The sequence below is a fragment of the Callithrix jacchus genome, chromosome 6, assembly GCF_049354715.1.
Source record: "Callithrix jacchus isolate 240 chromosome 6, calJac240_pri, whole genome shotgun sequence".
Lineage (NCBI taxonomy): Eukaryota > Metazoa > Chordata > Mammalia > Primates > Cebidae > Callithrix > Callithrix jacchus.
Window position 1 is genome coordinate 8,548,141 of NC_133507.1, and position 27,875 is coordinate 8,576,015.

Below are 27,875 nucleotides of genomic sequence, written 5' to 3' on the forward strand. Positions count from 1 at the left end.
ACAGAGGCCACATGCCTGAGATTTTGTGACTCTGTGACCTTAGGAATGAGGTGGAAGGGGCATGAGTGATGCTGGATGGACCCGGGTTCAGACCCCAGCCCTCCCACTTACTGGCTGCATGTGCGCTGGGTGAGCTGGTTGAAACTCCATGTCTTAGTGTCTCAGAGGCTTGTCCAGGGTAATGACGTCCCCTACCTCACAGGGTTATGGGAGGGGTCAGTGAGATGGTACATGAAGAACGCACCCAGCAGATTCTCCAGAAATGGTGGTGGGTGTTTTTGTGTCACCGTCATTTTGCAAGTGGAGGCAGTGAGGTCTGGAGAGCCCAGGTGACTTTGCAGTGTAAATGGCAGCCCTGGGGTCGGTCCTGGAAGTTCACTTGCTGTCTCTGCCTTTCATTTCTCCATCAGCACGCCCCATGTCCTGAGCTCTTATCATTCCTCCAAAAATATTTGGAAGAAAATAATAAAAGCTCTTTCTTCCTCCCCACCGTCAACAACATGCCTGCTGAGGGGCATACCCCGATTACAGTCTTTTGGTTTGCGGTTGCTCTGATTCTGAGATTCACACACTAAGGCACAGGCAGTGCTGTGCAGAGAGCCTCAGCCGCAGGAGTTCCACACATCAGGCTGCCAGGCTCCCGAGAGAGCGGCGCAGTCTTGTGCGCGTCCCAAGGTGCCCTTCCTGCTGGCAGTGAGGACGCCTGGGGCAAAAGAGGAATGATCCACATACTAGCGGTGACCCTCAAAGGGCGGGATTCAATCCCACCCCGAGCCATCCATCGAGCTATGTGACCCTGGGAACAGCCCTGGCCTTGAGGCCACCTGGCTTCCAGGGAAGGACAGATGACTCTCTTCCAGAGGGCTCCTGCCTGGGGCAATTTTTAAAGGCAGCTTTAAATTTGAATCAATGATTCCCATCCTCTGTGGATGCTTCTTAAAGATGGGCTATTTCAAGTTGCTCCTGTTTTGGCCCCCGTGGAGGAATTGACCCGATGTGGCACATCAGAGAATGGGGTCATTATGGAGGAAAGCAATTTGTTTTTCTGGTCACTTCTTCATAGTCCCCAGCTGCTGAGTGTTGAATTTAGAGCGTTCTTCCTGGGCTCCTGCTTAATGACCTTAGACCACAGAAAGGGCTGCCCTGGGGTGAGCATGGTTTTGTAGGCGCACAAGGGATGAGGCAGGAGGCGTCAGCACCAGCCCGTCCCTTCTTTCATCCTTGTGGGCAGCAGGTGTCCATGCTGCCAGCCACAGGAGACACGGGGCCAAGGTGGCATGGTGCCCACCCCACACAGCAGTGGCCTTGTGCCAACTACACATGCTTGGAGGAGGAAGGCCTAGGACCAGCACCCTGGCCGGCAGAGTGAAACCCTGTCTCAAAAACAAGCAAAAACTTGCAGGGTGTGGTGGCTCACGCCTGTAATCCCAGCACTTTGAGAGGCCCAGGCAGGTGGTTCACCTGACGTTGGGAGATCGAGACCAGCCTGGCCAAAATGGAGAAACCCCTGTCTCTACTAAAAATACAAACTTAGCCAGGTGTGGTGGTGGGCACATGTAATTCCGGCTACTCGGGAGGCTGAGGCACTGGGGGCAAGCACCTTACTGCAACATGGAGGTCAGGGGAGGCGTCCAGGAAGAGGTGACCATGAGCGAGCACTTGCTACATGCAGGATGCCAGGAGGGGTTGTGCGCAGCCTGACTGGGTGCTTTCTCCCAGAGTGGGGTTGGTGATGAGAGGGGATGCAGGACACGGGCTTTTGGACGCCTCTGGGCTTTTGGACGCCTCTGGGCTTTGGGGCCACGGGCTCCCTTGCTGCATTATGACCGAGCCATGCACTGACTTCGCTGAAACTGACTCTGCCGCGTCCTCACTTTGTTCTTCCTTCGTTTCAGACACGGCACTCGTTGTGCGGGAGAAGTTGCCGCTTCAGCAAACAACTCTTACTGCATTGTGGGCATCGCGTACAATGCCAAAATAGGAGGTAAGGCCGGCGCAGCAGCCTGCGAGCCGAGGACCCTGGGGCCGGGGCAGCTGGAGAGCCCCTGTCTGCTGGTCTCAGCAGCCTCCCGTCCATTGGCCTTGGCTGTGTCACACCCCAGGGCGAGAAGCAGCAGTGCCATCTGTGTCCTGGCCCAGGCAGCTGACCCACAGGGCCTGGGGCCTCAAAACAGAGGAACTGCCCACTGTTTTGCTGAAAAGCCACTGCAGTTCCTATCAGAAAGGTACTCTCTCTCCTCCGGTCCTGCCGGCCTGGCCGCTGACTCCTAGAAGGCCACATTGACTCCCCTACCCACAGTCCTTTGGTGGCTCCCTGTCACTTCCCAGACAGACTCACAGTCTACCTGGGACCAGAGCCTTTCCTGGGCTCTGACTCACATTCAGGCATGCTGGCCCACTTCTCCTGCCTCTTTCCCGGCCCTCGCCAGACGACATTTGTCATAGTGTCCCTTTGACACCTCTGGTCTCCCCAATTTATGCCTGGACTTGAACCATTCCCGTCCCCACCTCCCCCTGCCTCTCCACTGGCTCCGTCCACCTGTGCCCTAACGCAGCTCATGCGCACTCTGTTCTGTGAAGTGCTTGCGGGGTCCAGCTGTCCCTGTCTCATTCACCAGGGAGTCAGCTTTTTTAGGTCCCTTTATGGAGCAGCACCTGCCCCTGCCCCTGCCCCTGCGTGCATCTGACCTTGCCATTTAGCTTCTCACACTGATCAGTCAAGCTGCCCTTGCTAGGATGGGGCTCTGGAGTAAAGTGTCGAATGCCTTTCTGTTCCCCATGGGAGCCCGGCTGTGTGACAGCTCAGTCACCAAGTGTTCTGAAGGCCCCTCGAGGTGCACATCACTGACCCAGGAACTGAGCTAGTGGGGGCAGCGGAAAAGAGTAGCAGAGAGCCTCCAGGGACTGAGGCCTCACCCAGGAGGCCTGTCTGCCTCTCACTTCAAAGATGCTCCTGCTCACTCAGGTGGCCGCAATGGGAAGCCACCTTCCCGGGGTACTGCCGTTCCTGCCACTGAGCCTTGGTAAGGGTGGCTGCAGCCCCTTTGGCTCCACTTATGAGCAGTATCAGGCAGGGAGATTGGGCCGGGGTTGCCTGGATCACCAGTCCTTGGGGGAATTTCTTGTGTTTCGAAAAGAAGGTCCCTAGCATTTCCTTAATTAGGACTCTCTGCCTGCCTTTTGGAAATCTTGAGAGTGGCTGGGATTTTCATTTGATAGCAGAATTAACCCCAAGGGTGTGTTGCGTAGAACAAATCAGGAGACTCTGTCAACGGCCTCACTCCTGCGGATAGTTCTTGTACAGGGAGGTGTGTAAACTTCCCCTGGAGCCTTTCACGATGAGTGCAGAGCCCTGAGATGTCTCTCCAGGGCTGTAGAGTTGGGCCGACCTGGATGCCAATTCCATTCCCACCACTCACTGGCTGTGTGTCCTTGGACAACTTACATAACCTCTCTGAGCCAAGGTTTCTTTACCTGTGGGGTGAAATGGCCACAAGGCAGCTGCCTCCCCGGGATTCTTAAGAGGATGAAGTCGGATACCATGTTTGAAACCATCGGCTCGGGCTAAGTCTGCAGGCGATAGCTGAGCTCCTCCTTCCCTCTCGTTAAGACTCTCAGTGGGAGAATAAAAACCATTTGTGTTGCTTTGAGTGTGGAGTGGACCCCACCTCTGGGGTTGCTTGAGCCTTCTCTTCCAAGTCCCTAGACTTTGAGCATGGTGTCCTCTGGGAGCCGCTAGAAATGCAGAGTCCCCACCCAGACCTACTGAGTCAGGGTCTGCATTATAACAAGATCGCAGGGGATTTGTCTACAAGTGACAATTTGAGAAGCGCTGGTTTAGAGGATTCCCTGGCATCACACAGGTAGGCAACACCTGCATCATGGATTGTGGGGAGGAGGCAGTGAAGGTAACATGCATAAAGACCCTCCCAGATAAGGTGCACGGTAAATGTAGCATTACCGTTAGGTAGCTCTGTATTCATTGCCAAGCTCTGTCCCTCCATTTCCCAAGTCCCGCAAGTGAAAGTGCTCCCTCCAGATTTGGGAAATGTAGGGAAAGAATTTGGCATGTGTTTAAAACAAGGATAATAGCAATGCACTGCGGGTTTATAACAGATGAAGTAATATGTATATAGAAACAACAGGCCAGGCGCAGTGGCTCACATCTGTAATCCCAGCACTTTGGGAGGCTGAGGCAGGCAGATCACAAGGTCAGGAGATCGAGATCATCCTGGCCAACATGGTGAAACCCCGTTTCTACTAAAATACAAAAAAATTAGCTGGGTGTGGTGGTGCACACCTGTAGTCTCAGTTACACAGGAGGCTGAGGCAGAGGAATTGCTTGAACCCAGGAGACGAAGGTTTTAGTGAGCCAAGATCACGCCACTGCACTCCAGCCTGGCGACAGAGCAAAACTGTCTCAAAACAAACAAACAAACAAAAAAGCTCGTCAGAAATGACAACAGTGATGGTGAACAGAAACACTCCATCTTAGATGTATACATTATACAGGAAGTAGTATATTATTAATTCCAGATAGACTGGGATAAGTTAAGATATGCATTATAGTCTCTTGAGTGACAATTCAAAATAAACATATGAAAAGGAAGAGCTCTGTGGTCAGCTCCAGGGACATCCCAGAGACATACCCTGTTGTGTGCCAGCACACTCAGAGGGAGGCTGTGTTAGGGCACCCTATCCAGAGGTGGGCTAGGAGGGAGAGCTAGGAGGACGGGGGCGGCTGCCTGTGTGGAGAGGCTAAAGCTATGTGCAGCAGCTTCGGAGCCAGTGGCTATCACCAGATCCTTGGTTCAAGGCCAGCCTCTACCCTACACCTTCATTCTGGAGAGGAGTGAGCTCCACCTCATGTCCTCAATTTTTATGTGGTATGCTCACCCCAGCTCTGTGCTGCAGACCTCACTGTCTCCTCAGCACTCCCATGGGCAGTCAAGCCCAAGCCATATCCTCACGCTCTGCCCTCATGGAGTGCTTGCCCTGCCACTCCTGGGGCTCCTGTCTGCCCCTTTGACTTCCGCAGGTGGTCCTGGGCCACCTTTCTTGTTGGTTCTCTCCAAAGACATGCTGAGCTCCTAGAGGCCCAGAACTGTGACTGTCATCTCTTTCTTCTCTCTGTCAGTGGCATTCCCACTATTATACATGCAGCACGTGCTCAACGATATTCAATGCATTAATTAAAAATCTCCCTGTTTTAATGCATATCCTAACTTATCCCAATCTATCTGGAATTAATAAATCTAGTAAATTATACTTTCTGTATAATGTATAAATCTAAGATAGATTGTTTCCATCCACTGCCACTGTCATCATTTGTGCTGTTGTTTTATGTATCTTATTTCACATGTTACCCACAGTGCATTGCTCTTATTTTTCTCTTAAACACGTGGTAGACTTCAAACTACTTACAGAAAGAAATACACTTACCTACATGTGTACCATTCTGCTAGTCTTCTTTACTTTCTCTAGCTCAAATTTCCATCTTTCCATTTATCTTCAGCCTGAAGAATCTCTTTTGGTATTTTTTGAAGTTTGGGTATGCTGGTGAAAAATTCTCTCAAATTTTATCTGAAAGTGGCTTCTCTTCATTTTTCTTAAATGCTGAACATAGTCTTATTTTTTTTTTAGTCTTTCAACACTCTAAAGTTGTTATTCCATTGTCTTCTGATATCCATTGTTTTGGATGATGAGTCAGTTGCTAATTGTCATCCTTATTGTCGTCCCCTTTTAAGTAATGTGATTTGTTCCTATGGCTCTTTTTATTTTTTTTTTAAGAGATGGGGTCTTGCTCTGTCACCCAGGTTGGAGTGCAGTGGTGGAATCATAGCTCACAGCAGCCTTAAACTCCTGGCCTCAAGTGATCCTCCCACTTGAGCCTCCCAAGTAGCTGGGACTACAGGTGAATACCACCTTGTCCAGTTAATTAAAAATTTTTTTTCCTTGTAGGATGAGATATTGCTGTGTTGTCCAGGCTGGTCTCAAACTCCTGGCCTCAACTGATCCTCCCACCTCAGCCTCCTAAAGTGCTGGGATTACAGACATGAACCACCATAGCTTGTCCATAGCTGTTTTTATAGTGTTATTTTCGTTTTTCTTTTTTAATATCTGTGCTTTGCCTGTGATGATAATGTTCTTTTGTGTAGTTTTCTTCATATTGATTCCAGCTTGAGTTTTCTATGCTTCTTAGTGGGTTATTCTTTTTAAAGAAAATTTGGAATAAATTTTGTCAGTATTTCTTCAAATTTTTTTTAGTCCCATTTTCTTTCTGCTCTCTGTGGGCACAGTCATAGCTGTGAGATTGCTTGACACACCTTACAGGTTAATGAGGCACTGTTCATTTTTTTAGTCCTTTTTTCTCTTCTTCAAATGGGATGATTTTTATTGAACTTCAAGTTAACGAATTCTTTCTTTTGTTGTGTTCAGTCTGGTCTTTTAAAAAAAATTTCAGGCCCAGGCACGGTGGCTCACACCTGTAATCCCAGCACTTGGGCAGGCTGAGGCAGGAGAATTGGCTTGAACCTAGGAGGCAGAGGTTGCAGTGAGTGGAGATCAGGCCACTGTATTCCAGCCTGGGTGACAGAGCAAGACTCCATCTCAAAAAAAAAAAAATTCAGATATTTACTTTTCCGTGTTATGATTTCCATTTGATTCTTTTTGACTGTTTTCAAATCCCTCCTGAGTTCCCATCTTTTCAACCGTTATATCTTTTATTTTAGACTCTTTAACATGTTTGTAAGAAACACTTTAAAGTCTTTTGTACTAATTCCAATATCTAGGTCATTTTAGGAGTACTTTTATAGTGACTGATTTTTCTCTTTGTGGTGGGTCATCTCTTTCTCTTCCTTCGCATGTGTCTAGTCAGTTTTTATTGTATAGTAGATATTGTTACCTTGTAGAGACTCTGGATTCTGTTGTCTTTGTCTGAGTTACATTAAGTTTCATTCTAGCATTCGGTTAAATGTGAGCTTGTGGAGATATGATTATTCTTTTTTTAGTGGTTGACATCTTTCTGATTTGCCCATAGCCTTACAGAAAATCCTTTAGCCCCAGAATATAGTCCTTATTACTCCTAGACTATGACTCTTTTCTATTTCAGTGGAAAGCCTGAAATGTTTAAACCAAGTCCTCTAACTTAGCAAAACTCAAACTCCAAATGCCCTGCCCTCAAGTGGGCAGCAGCTGAAATACCTGCTCAGCTCATTCAACCTTTCAGCTGTTGTTTTCCTACTGCACTTCTTAGAGTGTTGCCCATGTAGAGCTCCACGTTCAGCCAAGCGGTTGTGAGGAGCTCGCGTGTTCTCTTCTGTAGCTCTCGCCTTCCTGAGATTTCTCCTCTCAATTTCCAGCTGCTCTGACAGTCCCAGACTCTATCCCCTGACTCCTCTGGGGAATAAGATGACACTTCACCATGCTTTCATATTTGAGTTCTTTCCTCTGTGCACCAAAAGAAATGGACAGTTCCCTCAGAGAAAAAGTCACGTCAACTTGGATTGTACCCAGTATGGTTTTTTTGGTCAAGAATTGAACCCCCTGCCTATATCTGCCTTTTTTCTGGTTGCTCCTCAATGTTCTTAAGAAGTTAATTTTTTCTAAACAAATATTTCATCCAGAATTTATAATTGTTATCTTTAGAAGAGTTAGTCTGATAGGAGCAACTCCACCACTGATGAACTTAAAACTTGTGGTTTAGAGTTCTTTATCAATTAGATTGTGTATTAGTTATCTATGGCTGTGTGACAGTCATTCTAAAAATGTAACTGCTTAAAACAACTAACACTTAGAAAAGAAAAGAAAGCCCTTCAGCCCCCAGTTCCCCTAGACGTGTTGCCTTCAGCTGCATCAGCATCTACCTTGGGTAGAAATTTTACACCTCAGGAATCCACAGAGCCACATGCCATCTTCATTGTTTCCAGAGAGGGAAGTGGGGTACCCCTATGTGTTCACTGGAAGTTCCTGATACTCTTCATTTTAGAGATATTTTAATTTTACATTAGGTTGTCAAGCTGTACATTGATGATTTGTGCCCCCTTTTCATATGTAATTTTTTCGTAAAAATCTGTTTTAAGTTTTTATAGGCTGAGCATAGTGGTTCACACTTGTAATCCCAGCATTTAGGGGGTTGAGGCAGAAAGACCTCTTGAGCCCAGAAATTTGAGACCAACCTGGTCAACAACAGTGGTGACAGAGGCCGCAGTGAGCCGAGATGGCACCACTGCACTCCACCCTGGGTGACAGAGTGAGACTTTGTCTCAAAAAGAAAAAGAATGCCCAAATTGGAAACTTTTTCTTTCATTTTTGATACGAGTTCCATTTGATCGTGAGTATTGTCCTTTTAATATATTGCTGCATTCAACTGTTGGTATCTTGTGTATGGTTTTACATCTTTATTTATAAAATAGATAGAATAATAGTTGCTGTGCTTTGTGATGTTTTTCTCTAGTTTGTGTATCAAAGTTATGCCAGTCTCATAGAATGAGTTAGGACACTTTCTTTCACTATGCCCTGAAACAGTTCATAGATTGTGGACACTGCCTGATTTCTAAAGTGTTGGTAGAGCTGATTAATTAGTCTGGTTGGGTATGGCGACTTTCAAAAGGACTAGACCTATTCAGGTTTCCTGTTTCTTTTTGAGGAAATTTTGATATTTAAATTTTCCTAGAAAATCATCAGTTTTTCAAGATTTTCAAATATATGACATAAAGTTAATGTCATATTCTCATAATTTAAAAATATGTTCCCCATGTTCATAGTTATAATTGTTTCTATTCTTGTGACATCACTTCTTTTTTGCCTTGATTAATGAGAAATTGTTATTTTTTAAAAGATAGGTCTTTCTACCTCAGTGTCATATAATATACTCATGTAATAAACCTGCACATGTACCCCCTGAATCTAAAATAAAAGTTAAAATTAGAAAAAAAAGTATAAATTAAAATAAAAAACAGGCTTTTGCAGACAATTAGGTTTTTTTTAAACTGAGTTTATTTTCTATATCATAAATTTCTACTTTTCCTTATTTATTAATTCCTTCAGCTTTTAAATTTGTTGATGTTGTTTTCTAACTCCTTGACTTTAATGTCTATTTAGTTATTTATTTTCAGGATTTTATGTGTTCTAATAAATAAAAAAACATTTCATACATTCTCCTTTCATCACCTATTACTAGTTTAATTATATGGTGCTTTTATTGCTGTTTACTTCTGAATAATTTTATGTTTCAGCTTAGATTTTTCTCTTTAACCCCAGAGTTCTGTTTTTTTTTGAGACAGAGTTTCGCTCTTGTTACCCAGGCTGGAGTGCAATGGCGCGATCTCGGCTCACCGCAACCTCCGCCTCCTGGGTTCAGGCAATTCTGCCTCGGCCTCCTGAGTAGCTGGGATTACAGGCACACGCGACCATGCCAAGCTAATTTTTGTATTTTTAGTAGAGACGGGGTTTCACCATGTTGATCAGGATGGTCTCGATCTCTTGACCTCGTGATCTACCCGCCTCGGCCTCCCAAAGTGCTGGAATTACAGGTGTGAGCCACCGCACCCAGCCCTACCCCAGAGTTCTTTAGAAGAGATTTATAACATTTTTCAGCTGTATAGATTTTCTGATGCTCCTTTTCTTAATTTTTAACTTTGTTACATTGGGATCAGAAAGTATTCTACATAAGTTCTGCCTTTTAGAACTTATGGAGAGTATCTTTGTATCCTCATACACATTCAGTTTTTGCAAATACTCCATTGGGTGTTTGTGTTAGTCCATTTTCATGCTGCCGATAAAGACATACCCAAAACTGGGAACAAAAAGAGGTTTCATTGGACTTACAGTTCCACATGGCTGGGGAGGCTCAGAATCATGGCAGGAGGCGAAAGGCACTTCTTACATGGCCGCAGCAAGAGAACATGAGGAGGAAGCAAAAGTGGAAACCCCTGAAAAACCCATCAGATCCCATAAGACTCACTATCATGAGACTAGCACGGGAAAGACCGGCCCCCATGATTCAATGACCTCCAATTGGGTCCCTCCCACAACATGTGGGAATTCTGGGAGATTCAATTCTAGTTGAGATTTGGGTGGGAACATAGCCAAACCATATCAGTGTTTGAAGAGTGTTTTTATTATACGATCGTTGAGTAAAAAATCTATGTCAAATTAGGGATTGCAGCTGGTAGCTCATAAGCTGCCTTTGGCCTGCAGACATGTTTTGTTTGACTCACACAAGTATATTTTTGAAAACTTGAGCAAACATTTACAAATCACAGCATATTATGTAAAAATATGGATTTGGGGCTTTCTATAAAAGCTTAGAATCTCTGGCTATGCTGGGCCCTCATTCCTTAATGTCAGCAGTTGGCTGTGATTGCTCCTAACTCACAGGGCAGTCCACCTGTCCCCACCTGGCCTTCATAGACCTGGCCACTTCAGCCATTTACCCTGCCTGGCTGATACCTGTAAGCATCTGCCTCTGTCATCTGTGTGCTCTATCAAGTTTATTCAGAAGTTCTGGAGTCTTTCTTTTTGTCTACCGATCTATTTCTGAGAAAAGATGCTGGTCTCCATGCTGATTATGGATGTGTCAGTTTCTTTCCATTTTTGCTGTACACATTTTATAGGTATGTTACAAGGTATGTTACAAGGTATAATGCATCTTTATCAATGTAAAATCCTCTCTTTGTCTCATTCTTTTTGCCTTTAATTGTACTTTGGCTGATGTAACACCCATACTTTGACTGATAAAATTAGCACACTTGCTAAATTATTTTATCATCCCTTTTCTCATATATTCTTTATTTCTAATGTTGGCTTTATAAACAGCATGTATCTGGATTTATATTTGTAACACAGTTGAAGAGTCTTTTTAAAGGACTTTGTTATATTCATACATGTACTGATTTCAGGTATCTTTGGATTTATTTCTATTATTGTATTTTGTTTTTATCCATCCATCTATCCATCCATCCATCCATCCATCCATCCATCCATCCATCCACCAACCAATCCGTCTTTACCTGCCTTTTGCTGGATAGATGTGGTTTCTTCTCTTTGTTTTTCATTCTAATGGCTTGAAATTTTCACATTCTAAATCTGTTTTTCTGTTACTCTTTAAACATAGTTATTGGAATTTATATTTCTCTACAGTGTTTAACATTAATCAATGCTTAACTCTTTCTCCTGAGCAAAATAAGAAACTTACCGTCTTTGCCGTCTTCTCTCTGTCATCACCTCCCTGACTTGGGATAATTCAAAAATTTAACTCCACATCATTTTGAACAACTTTATATTATGCATCAACAATTAAGTGAGCTTAAGAGTAAAGGCTGACTCGTGTCTTTGGCCACCACTGTTTCTTTTATCTTACATATTTCTGTTATGTGAATTTTTTGTTTTACTATATTTTCTCATCTATTAAATTATTGATTCTTTTAAAAGGTATTTTGGAGTGCTTGCTATATGTATGGTTAATTAATGCTATATTAATTGTCATATAGATAGTAAATTTTCTCAGTCCTTGAAGTCTAAAAATGTCATTATTTTCTCCCCACAAATTTGGCTAGGTTTTGATTTTAAGTTCAAAATAATTTCACTCAGAATCTTAAAAATACTGCCCCATGGTCTTTGGTATTCAGTGTTGCTGATAAGGGGTATGTCTTTGTTAAAGTTTTTTGCTCTGAAATCTACTTTATCTTATATTAATATAACTAATCCTACTTTCCTTTGATTAATGGTTGTAAGATAAATCTTTTTTTATCCTTTTCCTTTCAACTTGCTTATATTGTTATAATTTGAATTGAGTGTCTTGTAGACAGCATATATTTGGGCCATGTTTTTATTTATTTATTTTTCTTTCATAAAAATTGTATTAATTTAGAGAATATAGTATAGTAGAAATTGCCTCTTTTTTTCTTTTATTGATAAATAATATTTTGCATATCTGTGAGGTACATGTGAATGTTTTCTACATGCATAGAATATAGAATGACCAAGTCAGGATATTTGGGGTCTCCGTTATCTGGGGTCTTTATCATGTCTGTGTGTTGGTAACATTTCAGGCCCTCTCTTCTACATAGAAATATTTAGTATATTGTTGCTAACTATAATCCCCCTGGTCAGCTGTCAAACCTGGGCCATGTTTTTAGATTCACTAGCCAATTTCTTTTAATTACTGTATTTAGTTAGTTAATATTTAATGTAATTATTGATACATTAGGGCTTAAGTCTGCCATTTTAACTTTTCTATTCTTTTTTCTCTGTATTTAGTTTCTCTATTTTTTTTTTTTTTTTTTGAGGCGGAGTTTCGCTCATTACCCAGGTTGGAGTGCAATGGCGCGATCTCGGCTCACCGCAACCTCCGCCTCCTGGGTTCAGTCAATTCTCCTGCCTCAGCCTCCCGGGTTTTTACCCGAGGTTTTACAGGCATGTGCCACCATGCCCAGCTAATTTTTTGTATTTTTAGTAGAGATGGGGTTTCACCATGTTGACCAGGATGGTCTCATTCTCTTGACCTCATGATCCACCTGCCTCGGCCTCCCAAAGTGCTGGGATTACAGGCTTGAGCCACCGCGCCCGGCCAGTTTCTCTATTTTTTTTTCTGCCTTCCTGTGGATTACTTGAACGCTTTCTAGAATTTCACTTTGTTTATGTTTTTGATTATATCTCCTTGTATAGCTTTTTAGTGGCTTCTCTTGGTATTACATTATACACACGTAACTTATCACAATCAATTTTATGGGCGGTGTCACTTTACCAGTGTTGAGTGAGGTATAGAAACCTTACCTTCCTCTACATCCCATTATTCTCTCCCATTTATATTTGTAGTATACATACATCTTAAACATACATTCATTTAGAACCACATCAGACAGGGTTGGAATTTTTGTTTCAACCATCAAATGTAATTTAGAAAACTCAAAAGTAAACCTCGTTGAATCTGTAGGTTTATATCTCTTGCCAGATTTGGAAAATGTTTAGCCATTATTTCTTTGAGAACTTTTCCAGCCCCTATTTCTTTTTCCTTTCCTTTTTTTTTTTTTTTTAAATCAGAGACAGGGTCTCACCCTGTTGCTCAGGCTGGAGTGTAGTGGGGCAATCATAGCTCACTGTAACCTCGAACTCCTGGGCACAAGCAGTCCTCCCTCCTTGGCCTCCCAAAGTGCTGGGATTACAGGCGTGAGCCACCACACGCAGCCCCTTTCCCTCTTCTTCTGTCCACTCCAGTGACATGAAGTTTAGACCTTTGTTATAGTCTCACAAGTTCCTAATGCTCTGTTCATTTTGTAAAAACTTTTCTTTATGTTGTTCAGCTTGGATTTATATATCTATATTTCCAGTTTGCTTTTTCTTCTGTCCTCTGGATTCTGTTACTGAGTCCATCCACTAAGCTTTTTATTTTGATTATTGTATTTTCAGTTCTAATAATTATCCTTGGTTCCTCTTCATAGCTTCTATTTCTTTTTTTTTTAATTGCATTTTACGTTTTGCGGTACATGTGCAGAACATGCAAGATGGTTGCATAGGTACACACGTTTCAGTGTGATTTGTTGTCTTCCTCCCCTTCACCCACATCTGGCATTTCTCCCCATGCTATCCCTCCCCAGCTCCCCCCCCGCTGTCCCTCCCCTATCCCCCCAATAGACCCCAGTGTGTAGTGCTCCCCTCCCTGTGCATAGCTTCTATTCCTTTGCTGAGACTTTCAGTTTCTTAATTGAGACTTTCTATTTTTTCATTAGCGTTAAGCATATTTGTAATTGCTCCCCTAGGCATTTTTATTATGGCCTCTTTAAGATCTTTATTAATGTACAGCTAATGTATCCTTAAAAATTAAAAATAATTTTTAAAGGCGAACCTAAGAACAGGAAGAAAATAAATACGATGTTTGTCAGATGGTTCCAGCATCCCCGTTTCCTCCGTGTTGGCATCAGTGATTGTCTTTTTTTCTGCATTTGAGGTCTTTCTAGTTGTTCTTGGAATGATATGTGATATTCCTTTGAAACCTGTACATTTTCGCATTATGTTTTGAGACTATATCTGATTGCGGCCTTCGGTTTCAGCTGGCTCTCTCCGGCACTGCTGCCACAGAGGACAAGGGGTGCCATTTCATTATTGCCAGGCGTAGGTGTGTCCAGGGCCCCCATTCATGCTCTGCTGATACCTGAGAGTGAGAAGACTTCTCATCAGTGCTGAGTAGGGATGGAGGTTCCGCTTCCTCTGTGCCTCCTGTGACCCCACAGTGGAGGTCCCCTCATTCCTGTGAGCAGAGGGAGGCCCCTGACTCTCCACCAGGCAACCTGACACAGCTCGTGGGGAGGAAGGGACACCTTGTTACTGCTGGATGTGGTTGGAAGACCCGGCTCATGCTGGCATCATGCAAGTGGGCACCTTTTGAGGTTGCTGGAAATAAAAGCTTTACTTCCTGCTTGCTGTTTCCTGACATGCCCCAGCAGCGGGGTGGGGGCGCCTCGTTTCCTCCTCGCGTAGATGGAGGTCTGGGTTCCCCACTCAGGCTGTGCTGCTGTAGGTGGGGGTGGTGCCATGGTTCCTTGCTGTGGTGTTTGGCCTACTTATTTCCATCTGTTCTATTAGCCCTGTCTCATCAGGTCGCTCTGGTTTTGTTCATGTTGCTATTTATTTATTTTTGAGATGGCATCTTGCTCTGTTGCCCAGGCTGGAGTACAGTGCCACAATCTAGGCTCACTGCAATCTCTGCCTCCCAGGTTAAAGCAATTCTCCTGCCTCAGCCTCCTGAGCAGCTGGGACTACAGGCTCGTGCCACCACACCCAGCTAATTTTTGTATTTTTAGTAGAGATGGGGTTTCACCATGTTGGCCAGACTGGTCTCGAACTTCTGACCTTGTGATCCACTGCTTTGGCGTCACAAAGTGCCGGGATTACAAGTGCAAGCCACCGCTCCTGGCCTCATGTTGCCTTTTAATTGGGTGCCCTTCTTTCCTGGGACTGGTTTTCCTCAAATATGGGCTGCTTGTTGGTTGCATCTACCCGGGCGTGTGCTCACAGATCCCCATGTGGCGGTGGGTGGCTGCCTGGCCTGATGGCAGGGGTCCTTCTGTGATGTGGAGTGGAGGCACCTGCTGCTGGGCAGCACTTCTTCTGGGATGGACTCGCAGCTCAATGGACTCCCTGCTCCCAGGGTACCATCCTGGTGCTCTGGCCTCGGGACCCTGTCTCACTGAACCAGCCTCAAGATGACCCCGCTGCTGTCCCCACTCAGCCTGGAGGCTGAGGCAGCTGACCCACTGCCCTAGCTCCTTACCCCCAGGCCTGCTTGGGGCCCCTCCTGTGCTTGCACACCCGGCCTGGGACCTTCCTCAGCTGTGGAATCATTCCCCACTCAGAAGTCCTCCTGCCAGGACACCGCCTCCTCAACTACCTGACGCCCTCTGCTTATGGTCTTCCCCCGTGCCTCAGGACAGCTTGTCTGTGCTCATCTTGCTTCCCAGGGCTGGTTCAGATTTGTTCATTTTAAGTTTTATTCCCCGGGATCCAGGCCCTGTGGAGCCATAGGTTGCATGCTGTCTTCCTCCTCGGTTGGGTCTCCTGAGTCTTTTCACTGTGGTGCACATAGTGACAACTGTCACCAGTCGCTGTTGGTCACCAGGCCCTTGTAGCCATCTTTGCATCCAGTTCTTATTGTGCATCTGTGTGTTAGACATGATCATGGCCGTTTCCCACCAGGGGAGACTAACAGAGAGGTGACTTGCCATGTCCAGGTTCACGGAGCTGCCAAGAGGCACAGCAGAGGCGTGAGCTCAGGCCTGTTGCCCTGAAGCCTGGATTCCCCCTCTGCAATCCGTAGCCCTCTGATGCTGGGACATAGTGGTGACCCGATGAGAACAGCTGCCACGAAGCCCAGTGGCCAGAAGGAGAAGCCTTCACGATGCACAGCTATGTTCTTCTGATGAACTCTGATTCCCTCCAAGCATAGCTTGGCCTCACCTCTTCCTCTTGGCCTGAAAAGTGATGATAATTGGAATCGCACGGGAGGGAGTAAGAGAGGGCAGCAGCATTTCCTTCCCTCTTCTCGTTCGTCCTTTCTTTGCTCTCACTCTGTTCTTTTTGTCTTTTGAATGTTGGGCTGGCACCTAGTTCTCCTTCTTCCTCCTTCCTTCCCAGCCCATCTGCCTCAGGGTGGCATTGGTGGCAGGGGCTCTCAGACTTGGCTGCCTCCACTGCCATCAGCTCACCCACAGAGTGAGTGCAAGCTGAGCTGCACGGCAAGCCCTTCCTGCTGGGGCCTGCAGAATTGGAAAGGCCCTGGCCAAGCACAGCGGCTCACAGTTAAAATCCCTGCACTTTTGGAGGCCAAGGCAGGAGGATCATTTGAGGCCAGGAGTTTGAAACTAGCCTGGACAACATAGTGAGACCCTGTGTCTACAAAAAAGTTAAAAAATTAGCCAGTGTGGTGGCTCGTGCCTGTAATCGCAGCTACTTAGCAGGCTGAGGCAGGAAGATCTCTTAAGCCTAGATGTTTGAGGTTGCAGTATGCCACGACTGTGGCACTGCACTGCAGGCTGAGGATGTGAGCCCGTCCACTGCACCAGATCCTTCTGGCTTCATGCCCACGCGGCATCCTTTGAGAAAGACTTGCTCGGGAGAGAAGTGTGCTGGCTTGGCCGGAGTGGAACCTGCTCTCTCAGGGAAGCTTGCCATACGTGGGACAGGTGAGTGGGGACCTCACCCCTTTCACTTTACTGGGCCTCTACCCTTTCACATGTTCCTCGCCTATGCTGATACTTAACAGGATTCAGGCACTTCCCTAAGGCAGGAGGGGCGTCATGGGGGACCCCGCATTTTGGGCGCAGTTTCCCTGCTTTTGAGTAGCATCACCAGCCCACAGGCCAGGATCCCCGAGGGTGGTCCGGAGTAGGCTGCATCTGGGGCCAGGAGCAAGGGAGTAGAGCAGCTGGAGACTGCCGGGAGCCCCCCAGAATCCCCCCTGCTTAGGCCCCCGGACATAGGCACGTCTTCCCAGACTGTTTACCCGGTTTCTGGGAAGGAAAAGTCAACAGCAGCGACCAGATTCCTGTTGGCGTTTTTTTGCTCCGTATTTTGATTGGAGAACTGATTCTTGTTTTTCCTTTCATAAACACGAAAATGTTAAGTACATAACAGCTAAATTAATCCATGCCCATAAATTGGTTAATTATGTTAATTCTGAGTCACAGAATTCAGTCTCATTAGCGTTTCCATTAAGCAGTTTAGGCTTGTGAGCATTTTGAGAGAACAGTTTAAGCTGTAGATGAATCTTCAAAGGTTCCCAGTGTGTTTTCAACTGCAAGAGGATTTAAAATGCGCTAGGAGGTGTCGGGGGATTTGGTGACTGTTAGGAGCTGGTGCTGTCAGGGAGCGGGGGTTCCCCACCTCCTTGTCCCTCACCTCCCCACCCCCCCCCCCGCACATCCTTATCCAAGACACCCGCCTGCTAGATCTGAGCAGCCCCAGGTGAAGCAGAAGCCATGGGAAGGAGGAGATGGGCAAGAACTGGCATAGCCCCTTCTGCCCTGTGTCTCCCTGGTGCTGCAGACACCCACAGAGGATGGGTGAAGCTGGTTCCCAAATGCTGTGGACTGCAGGGATCTGGGTTCCCAAGATGGCTACCGAGCGGCTTTCTTCCTGGGTGTACCTAAGAAAGAAGCAAAGAGGCAGGGAGAGAGCACGCTAAGTCTTAGAAACAGCTCCGGGGTGGCCTTTGTTCAAGGCTGCGTGAATGTCTCCTTTTCACAGTCCTTGTCTCCTTCAGAGGTCCGTTCAGGACGTGGGTGTGCTTTCTTTGCACGTGCGCCTCCTCCAGGGTTTCCTGCCATCGTCATGTGCGGTGCAGACGTACAGGTGCTCTGCCTGGCTCAGAAGCCTGCTGTCCTGTCCTGCGTCCCAAGCTGCCGGCCCCACTGGCTCCTGTGAGTGCCTGGGCCATGCACTTCTGTTCTCCAGCCCTCACTCCCTAGTAGGGAGACCATGAAAGGCTCAGCCTAGATGTCGAGTCTCTAGGCAGTGGCTAAGGCTTTTCCAGTTTTATATTGTTCTTTGAAGAATCAACAGGACAAAGAAAGACCTGTTTACATATACAATAGTTTTCATTATTATTGAGGGTTGGCAAGACCAACAGATGAGGAGACCACTGCCATGCATTGAAAAGGTGGTTTGTTCCCAGGAGGATGGGTCCCAGCGCCACATGCAGGGCCACACAGGGATGCACTGGGGTCCATCGGGAGGCAGGACGGGGGAGAACACGGGCCAGAGGCCTTCTGTTGCTTTCGGAGGGAAGGAGTGGGTGAGGCAGAGAAGGCAAGTTCAGAATCAGCCAATTGGAATAATTCAGCCCTCAGGGGCATAGGAGCTGTCCCTAGCTGCCTGATGCCTGGCCTTGGGTGGTTAGGTTAGCGGAGCAGTGGCCCTGTGTGAGAGCCCTGTGATGGAGGTGTTTGGAGGGTAGACTTGGGATTGGTTGGCTTGCATGTGAAAAGCACACCCCCTCCCCAAGTGGGGAGTTGACTATCCCTAGAGATTGGGTAGCCCCTGAAAGAACAGTCTCTCCAGAGTCAGCAAGCTCTGGATGTCAGAGCATCAGATACAGAAAATACAAGAGAAAAAATCCATGGAGCGAGAAGAGAAGACGGAAGTTAGCCCAGAAGTACCTGGGACAGGGCCTCAACCAACGGCCCTGGCAGATAAATAGTATGGAAAACATGATTTAAAGAGGCTGAGACTATGGCCCAAGGTCATGCAGAGCTGAGATTCCACCCCAGGACTCTCTGATCCCGCCCAGGCGTATCTTGCCAGGGGCCATGCCCTTGCAACGCCACACTGCCATCCTCCCACACTGGTTGTAGCCCTTCTCTTGGGGGTTCCTGGCTGAGAGAGCTGGGCACCTGCATCTCTGACACAGTTAAGGAGATGGGATGCCAGGCGCATGGACCACGGACTGGGGAAGCCAGTCTTAGTGAACATAGGACCCGACCTGGCACAGAGCTCATCACCTGGATCCAGGGCTGTGGGCAGGATGTGCCCATAAGGGGCACCGCTAGGGCTACAGCTGTGTTTCCACTCTAGAAAGAGGTGGAGTGGCTCCATGAGGGCATCAGGAAGAGAACAAGAAGCAGGAAGAGACTTGGCTTGGTGATCCCTGGTGGGTCCCCACACACTTAATGTCACCGTGGTGAATGCGGATCTGCCTTGACAACTCGGCAGACTGCAGGTCCCTGGAGTTGCTAGAACAAGGCTGTCCTGTGGGGGCATAGTTAGCAGTTTGAGAGCCGTGCTATTGTCTTAGGTGATAATGAGGGTTGACAGAAACCTTTGAGGATGGAAGCTTTTCTAGATTACTGTTGAAACCTCGATTGGCCCGGAATGGCTGCTCGGAGAACAGAATGTGCTATAGTTTTACTGAAAAAACAAAACAAAACAAAAACAAAACTCTCTGTGGATTTACTAAAATAAACCCAGGGCTAATGAACAGAATGTGTTGGGGAGGCCTATTTGTCACACTCAGGAAGCGACAGCCTAATTTTATTTGCTGCTGTTCATTGCTTCTGCATTGCCATTCATTTGCTGAAGGCAAAATACATTACTTCTCAATAAACAAAAGTGGGCTGGCATGTCCCTTTCCCTGCCTTCCTCCAGCCGTTAACCACCCGGGAGGGAGGGCTGACTTGTATTGATGTGCCTGCGTGTGTGTGTGTGTGCGTGTGCGTGTGCGTGTGCGTATGGGCGTGTGGGGGGGGCCTGCGTGTGTGTGTGTGTGTGTGTGCGCGCACGCGCGTGTGGGTGTGGGTGTTCTCTTCCCGTTGCTCCTCATGTTGAGCTTCCTAGAAAGTTTTCAGGGGAAATGCATCTCGCGCTGACTGGGGCCAGCTGCATGCTGATAGGTTCACCTTGCCTTATATAAACCTGCCATTTGGAAAGTCGAGATATAAATTAGAAGAAGGGGTCCGGGTGCAGTGGCTCACACCTATAATCCCAGTACTTTGGGAGGCCGAGGTGGCTGTATCACTTGAGGTCAAGAGTTCGAGACCAGCCCGGCCAACATGGTGAACCCCCATCTCTGCTAAAAATACAAAATGTAGTTGGACGTGGTGTTGGGCACCTGTAATCCCAGCTGCTCTGGTGGCTGTGGCAGGAATTGCTTGAACCCGGGGGACTGAGGTTGTAGTGAGCTGAGATTGCACCACTGCACTCCAGACTGGGCAATAGCAGGAGACTCTGTCTCAAAAAAAAAAAAAAAAAAAAAGAAAATCAGAAGCAGGGGAAAGGGATACAAAAAAAGTGTGTGTGTGTGTGTGTGTGTGTGTGTGGTGTGTGTGTGTGTGGTGTGTGGTGTGTGTGTGTGGTGTGTGTGTGTGTGGTGTGTGTGTGTGGTGTGTGTGTGTGTGTGTGGTGTGTGTGTGTATGTGGTGGGTGTGTGTGTGTGGTGTGTGTGTGTGTGTGTGTGTGTGTGTGTGTGGTGTGTGTTTAACTTTTACTAAGTGACTTGTAAAATCATTCATTTCAGCAAGTCCTCCCACGGCATTTAAAATATTAGTGGGTTTAGGAGATTTTATAGGAGTGCATGGATTATGTGAAGCAAGGCAAACCAGTGTTCTTCTTTCCTGGATGGAGCTCCTGTGGGCAGCTGGAATTGTCAGTGGGGGACTTGGTTCCCATAGCACCCCGAGTTGTTCCCTCAAACACAAAGTCACCAGGTTCTGCAAAGCAAGCATCCACTCAATGCTCTTCCTGCCTCACACCCACAGACTGGTCCTTAGAGTGGACCGGGAAGGCGTGTTTAATGTGCCACGCTGTGCTCTGAACCCAGCACGCCAAAAAGCGGTCCCTTACCACGCTGATGATGCGGAGTTCATTGCCGTCAGTGCCATCAAAGCAATTTCCCAAAATTAATTTTATGCCCAACATGTTACAGTAAACGGGCCTTTCTTTTTTCATTAGGGAAATGATTACTGTAAATGATTACTGTTTTTCTCCTTGGCATTTCCAGAGAGCCATTCACATTTAAAGCTCATGTTGGAACAGCAGGCTTCTACTGAAAATATTTACCTTTTCTTTGTTGGCAACTTGTCAGTGTTGGGGAAAATAGATGCTTCATTAAAACCCAGGCACGCGATGCTTGCTTTCCCACACATCAGTCAGTCTTCCTCCAAGATGAAAAGCATGGTGAGAGGTGTTGGGAAATCGTTCTGGTCATATGTTTTTATGTATTTTTGGATGTCTTCTGGCATCCCATTCTTCTTGTTCAAAAATAGGCATTTGGATACCTATAACTTGTATGGAGAATCCTAGATTAGGATCCATTTCACCACCAGAGCGTCAGAATTGGTCTTGACTCCCTGTGTGACTGGTGGGGTTTTCTCCCATGGAGGGTCCATGGCCCAGTGTAATGGCACAAAGAACCCTGCTGCCATTTATCCAGTGGTAGTGGGGGCAGGACCTCCACTCAGCTTTTCATTCATCTTCTTAACTGCCCTGGTAGATAAATATTGTAGAAAACATGATTTAGAGAGGTTGATACCGTGGCCCGAGGTCATGCAGAAGCGAGATTCCACCCCACGACTGTCTGACCCCACTCTCTTCCCCCTAACGTGAGCTGCCCTGTGTTTTGCCATGGCCTCTCACTCTGGTCCTGGCCCTGGACCTTCCCTTGGAGGTTCCTGGCTGAGAGAGCTGGACACTTGGGCCCAGCGTCCCTGACACAGCCATGGAGGTGGGATGTCAGACACAGTGTCCGAAGACTTGGGAATGACCCCACTTCATGACCATCTGACCCCTCCTTTCTGCCCAGAAAGGAAGAAGTACAGTGAGCTGATGCCACAGCTCATGTGGGCTCGGCCTAGAGGTGGCTCTGCCCTGCCTATAAAAGTGGGGGAAGGGCCAGGGGCGGTGGCTCACACCTGTAATTGCAGCACTTTGAGAGGCCGAGGTGGGTGAATCACGATTTCAGGAGTTCAAGACCAGCTTGGCCAATGTGGTAAAATCTTATCTCTTCTAAAACTACAAAAAACTAGCTGGGCGTGGTGGTGGTTGCCTGTAATCTCAGCTACTCAGGAGGCTGAGGCAGGAAAATCACTTGAACCCAAGAGGCGGAGGTTGCAGTGAGCTGAGATCATGCCACTGCACTCCAGCTTCATTGGCAGTGTGAGACTTCAACTCAAAAAAAAAAGGGGGTCAGGGGAAGGCACCTTACAATAAATGCCAGTGAAGCCAGGGAAGGTTGGCCCGTTATTACCCCTTTGATCTTCACAGGGAGGTGAGCTCTTCTTGCTGTATTAAAATTAAGAACCTCTGTGTATCGAGAGATACCGTCAACACAGTGAGAAGACCAGGCATATACCGGGAGGAGATTTTTATAACCTGTATTGCCTACAAAGGGTTAATTTTCGGTACAACAAAATCAAACAACATATCACTTAAGCATATATACAGTTGTACTAAACTAGTAGTGTTTAAAAAGCAATGGCATGTGAGGCAGGCATCACCTGAGGTCAGGAGTTCAAGACCAGCCTGGCAAACATGGCAAAACCCTCTCTCTACTAAAAAATACAAAAATTAGCCACGCGTGGTACCTGTAATCCCAATTACTTGGTTGGCTGAGGCAGGGAGAATCACTTGAACCCAGGAGGTGGAGGTTGCAGTGAGCCGAAATGGCACTGCTGCGTTCCAGCCTGGGCAACAGATGAGACTCTCTGTCCAAACAAAAAAGGCAATGGCATGAATAATCTAAAATTCTGATCATTTTTCTCTGAGAAGCGAGGGGTGACAGGGAGAAGCAGAGGCCCCCAGTAAGTCACGTGCTCACTCTTGCATCGGGGTGGAGGATTCATGGGTATCCATTGTTTTGTTAGGTTTTATAACCAACGTGTATGTCACGTACAATCTTTGGTGCATATCAAATCATTCGTTTTTAGAACACAGAAAGCAATCAGTTATTGTTACTACCTCCACTTGTACAGATGGGGAAACTGGGGCTCGGTGGGGTCAAACTAGCAGCAAACACACATGTTGAATGCTGGCTGTATGCCAGGCCCTTTCCATGGATCATCCAATGTAATTTGTCTGACATTCCTCTGCATATGATAACTGTCATCATTGCAGCCGACCAAGCCTTAGTGAGACGGGAGAACTTCAAAGTCGCTCTCTAGTCACAGTTGGTGGTGACGGCAAGGCCTTCGCCTGTGGCATGCCCCATCTCCCTCCTGCAGGCTCCAAGGCACACTGTGGGTGACAGCTCCACTTCGTGGTCCTCCCCTTGGGAGCAGGCATTGAGGCATCTAAGTCCACTTGCCCTGTGCCATCTCACTGCCTGGACACTGGCGGCTTCCCTGGGCTGTCCTGTACCCAGGTCACTGAGGTAGCAAAGAGAGGAAGGGAAATAGGTGGAACCAGAAGAGAACATAGATAACCCCAAAGATAAATTGATTTCGACTGCTCATTGTTAGGGCTTTCAGACTATAAAGAGGTGGCTCTTGGCCGGGCACAATGGCTCATGCCTGTAAGCCCAGCACTTTGGGAGGTCAAGGTAGAAGGATCATGAGGCCAAAAGATCAAGACCATCCTGGCCAACTTGGTGAAACCCTGTCTCTACTAAAAATACAAAAATTAGATGGGTGTGGTGGTGCGCACCTGTAGTCCCAGCTACTCTGGAGGCTGAGGCAGGAGAATGGCTTGAACTCAGGAGGCAGAAGGTGCAGTGAGCCGAGATTGCACCACTACACTCCAGCCTGGCGACAAAGTGAGACTCTGTCTCGAAAACAAAAGAAATGGCTCTTCCTATGACCTCAGCTCATCCTCAATCACCTGCCTGTGCCCACTTGGCTGACACCGCCAAATGGCTCTAGCACTGTTGTTGAACTTCTGATGTCCCCTGTACCTCAGCCTCGCTATTGCTTTGGTGTAAATGTCTCTGACACTGATGTTGAATACAATTCTAGGCTTTTGGAGCAGAAGTTTCCAGTTAAGCTTGGTGTCCCACCGGAGTTAAGGTCAACATACTGAGCCCCAGAGTGGTCCTCCCTCTCCCACCACCAACTACCCTACCCGGTCTCCCAAGAACGGTCTGTGGGGGCTCTTGTATTCTCTGTCTTGGTTCATGCCTGGGAAATTTCAGGGCATATGTTAGGGGGAAGCCCTAGGGAAACCAGAGCCTTCAAAACTGGGTAGAATAAATGGATGGAATGGAAGAATTTGCTGCTGTGAAATCGTCTTCAAATTCTTTTTAGGTTGGAAGTTTCTTACCCTGGCAAGCCAAGAAGTACATTTAGGTATTTGTTTATAACCACGTGCTACTGGGTGAAAGATTACAGGACAAGAACATTTGAAATGTATGTGTTAGAGATCTATGCCCATCAATTTCCATTGAAAATGATAGGAGGGTACGCTCATGATTTTCGTAGAAATGGATGGGACAGTAGGATTCTATTCACATATCCTGGTCAACATGGTGAAACCCCGTCTCTACTAAAAATACAAAAAATTAGCTGGGCATGGTGGTGTGTGCCTGTGATCCCAGCTACTCAGGAGGCTGAGGCAGGAGAATTGCCTGAACCCAGGAGGCGGAGGTTGCGGTGAGCTGAGATCGAGCCATTGCACTCCAGCCTGGGTAACAAGAGTGAAACTCCATCTAAAAAAAAAAAAAAGTTTGTTCCTGAGCACCTGGGGAAGGTGTCACCTCCAGGGTCTCCTTCCTGTGGCTCTTCTGCATGAGTCCTGCACCACCTCTTTTAACCTCAGGGAAAAGTCACTATTTTGTTTTTTAAAGTCAATCATCTTTAAAGCTTCTGCTTTTGAGTATACACTATGTGTTGATGTAGATTCTGGGATATAGAACAAACAGGCACAAACTAGTGTGGGTTAGGTGGGGGAGCCCTACTTCAGGAGGTGAACCTCAGAAGGCTGCCTGGGCCAGGGGTGTGTGCATGGTGGTGGGGAGTTGCAGCAGCTAACAACTGTGCCTTGGAAGAGCCTTTAATTGGCACAAGGAAATCTCTATATTTTCAGTGGGGGGAAAAAGGGATTTGGAAAGAAAATATATGCTGCAGGCAAAGAAAAAGACTAGAAAAAAATAACCAGCCAGGTGCAGTGGTGGGCACCTGTGGTCCTAGCTACTTGGGAGGCTGAGAAGGGATGATTGCTTGAGCCCAGGAGTTCCAGGCTGCAGTGAGCCATGATCTGTGTCACTGCACTCCAGCCTGAGTGACAGAGTCAGACCCCATCTCTAAAACAAAAAAAAGAAAAGAAAATAGCCAAAATATTATTGGTTATTTCTCTATTTCCCAAAGTTTAGGAAAGAACATGTACTATTCTTAAAATCAGAAGAAGTCCTCTTTTCCATTACATCTTCAAAGGCTCTAAGACTTAGAATTCATCTTGATGAAGGCATGGTCATTGCACACATGGAGCTGGACCCTGTGGGTGAGGGGCTCCTGGGAGCCTCTGAGGGGCGTGCTGTGGGTGTCAAGTGGCCTTGAAGAGAGCCAACCCAGGATCGGGTGGCGAGATTCCCTGAGGCCCAGAGAAGCTGACTTTCTGATGCTACTAGAATCTGGGAAGAGTGTGGCCATGGCTGCCACTACCCCCTGCTTCCCTGTTCCATGCCAGGCCTCTCTCAGATGCCTACTCTGGGGGAGGCACTGTTGTTGGGGCAACTTGCTAGCTGCAGAGGGCAACCAGTAATAAAGGCAAATGCCAAGCATGAGGCAAGAGGGGAGACCCCTGGCTGGGACAGCTGGCATTGGGAGAGGCTTGTGGGAGCCCCTCACCCTTCTCCTTTTGGGGTGCTCTTGAGGAAGCTGGACTCTCCACCTCTAAAGACCCCTCTAGGAAACATAGATCCCAAATGCAAATGGAGATGAGCTAGCCAGCAAAATCCAAGACCCCAGGCCCCTCCATTACAGCCTAGGGTGTGGGCTTGTATGTTCCAGGTTGAAAGCTCATCGTTTGGTTCATCAGAAGTTATGTGCTGAGGTAGAATTATAAAAAGAGAAATAGACAGCTGGGAGAGTTGAAAAAGGCTCTGGAGTTCTGTTATAGAAACGTGCATTTTGGCCAGGAGTGGTGGCTCACGCCTGTAATCCCAGCACTTTGGGAGGTTGAGGCAGGTGGATCACTTGAGGTCAGGAGTTTGAGATCAGCCTGGCCAACATGGCAAAACCGCATCTCTATTAAAAATAAAAAACTTACCTGGGCATGATGGCACACACCTGTAGTCCCAGCTACTTGGGAAGCTGAGGTGGAAGAATCCCTTGAACCCAGGAAGCAGAGGTTGCAGTGAGCCAAGATTGCACCACTGTACTCCCGCCTGGGTGACAGAGTGAGATTCTGTCTCAAAAATAAATAAATAAATAAATAATAATGGATCTTGTTTATTAAAATAAAAAAAAGAAATGCGCATTTTTAGATGGCTACAGGACCTCATGGCACGGAGGGAAACTGAACCCTGCCTTTGGGAAATCACTTGGTTTCTTTCGTTGCCCTGCCCTGAGTTGTCATTTTAATTCTTTTTTTTTTTTTTAATTTTTTATTGGATTTTAGGTTTTGGGGTACATGAGCAGAGCATGTAAGACAGTTGCGTAGGAACACACATGGCAGTGTGCTTTTCTTTCCTTCTCCCCTTCACCCACATTTGGCATTTCTCCCCAGGCTATCCCTCCCCACCTCCCCCTCCCACTGGCCCTCCCCTTTTCCCCCCAATAGACCCCAGTGTTTAGTACTCCCCTCTCTGTGTCCATGTGTTCTCATTTTTCATCACCCACCTATGAGTGAGAATATGCGGTGTTTCATTTTCTGTTCTTGTGTCAGTTTGCTGAGGATGACGTTCTCCAGATTCATCCATGTCCCTACAAACGACACAATTGTCATTTTAATTCTTTCACATCAGCCAGCGTGGAGAAGAGGAGCAGTTTTGCAGAGTGACTGGGAACAGCCCCTGCTGGGAGGGACTCCGCGCTGAGGCGTCCTTGTCTGAGCCGCCTGGCCTCGGGCGGGCGCCGACATGGAGCCTCCTCTGTGCTTTCAGGCATCCGCATGCTGGACGGTGACGTCACAGATGTGGTCGAGGCAAAGTCGCTGGGCATCAGACCCAACTACATCGACATTTACAGTGCCAGCTGGGGGCCGGACGACGACGGGAAGACGGTGGACGGGCCCGGCCGACTGGCTAAGCAGGCTTTCGAGTATGGCATTAAAAAGGTGTGAGTAACCCGGGGGTACAGGGGCGCGTTCTGGGGCAAGGGTGACAGTACACATTTTTAACAATTAAATATCGGAGTGACACTGGCCACGGCCCTGAAACAAGACCGGCAAGACTCGGCTGTACCAGGGGCCAGGTGCCAGGCCAGTGTGGGGGAGTCACTTGGGGAGTCTGAGAAGTGGCCGTTTACCAACAAGAGCAGAAGTGTTTTGCCTTGTTCCACTGTTCCAGCGACAGCCAGCTGGGCCCTGCGAGCACGGCCCTCTCTGCCTTGGAGTTTGCCTGTCCCTGGCTGAGCGTGGTGCACGGGCGGGTGACAGGGGTGAGTCGGCTCACCTGGCCTGGCCTGTTACTTGCACTGTGCAGGTGGACAGGGGTTCGGGGCCTCGGCCCACCCCCTTTAGAAACACCCAGCTCTGGAACTTTCTTCATTCACTGTGGGGTATGCGCTCACCCAGGCCCCACCGCAGCAGGAAGTGGTCTGGGTGTTTCCCACAGCCCACAGCCCAGCCCAGTTAGAATTTCTCCAGTAGAACCTTACCAGGGGCTCAGCAGAGCAAAGACGTGAGGGGCTGCTTCTCTGCCAACAGGCCGAGGGGAGGCTGGCAGGTCCCTTCGAGGCCACCGCCAGCCACTCTGCGGTGTTTGGTTCCAGATCCTTGTGGGTCAGGAAGGCTGAGGA

The 27,875-nt window shown here is 47.3% G+C and overlaps 1 protein-coding gene across 4 annotated transcripts in view; it reads left to right on the forward strand.

Moving 5' to 3' along the window:
- The window catches only part of PCSK6 (proprotein convertase subtilisin/kexin type 6), a 193,647-nt gene that overhangs the window by 65,230 nt on the left and 100,542 nt on the right, over positions 1–27,875 (forward strand). For all 4 annotated transcript variants that reach the window (XM_035303681.3, XM_035303682.3, XM_035303684.3 and 1 more), the window contains exons 6-7: positions 1,896–1,984; positions 27,020–27,192. In XM_035303681.3, the coding sequence (XP_035159572.2) occupies positions 1,896–1,984; positions 27,020–27,192 (262 nt within the window). The remainder of the gene's footprint in view (positions 1–1,895; positions 1,985–27,019; positions 27,193–27,875) is intronic.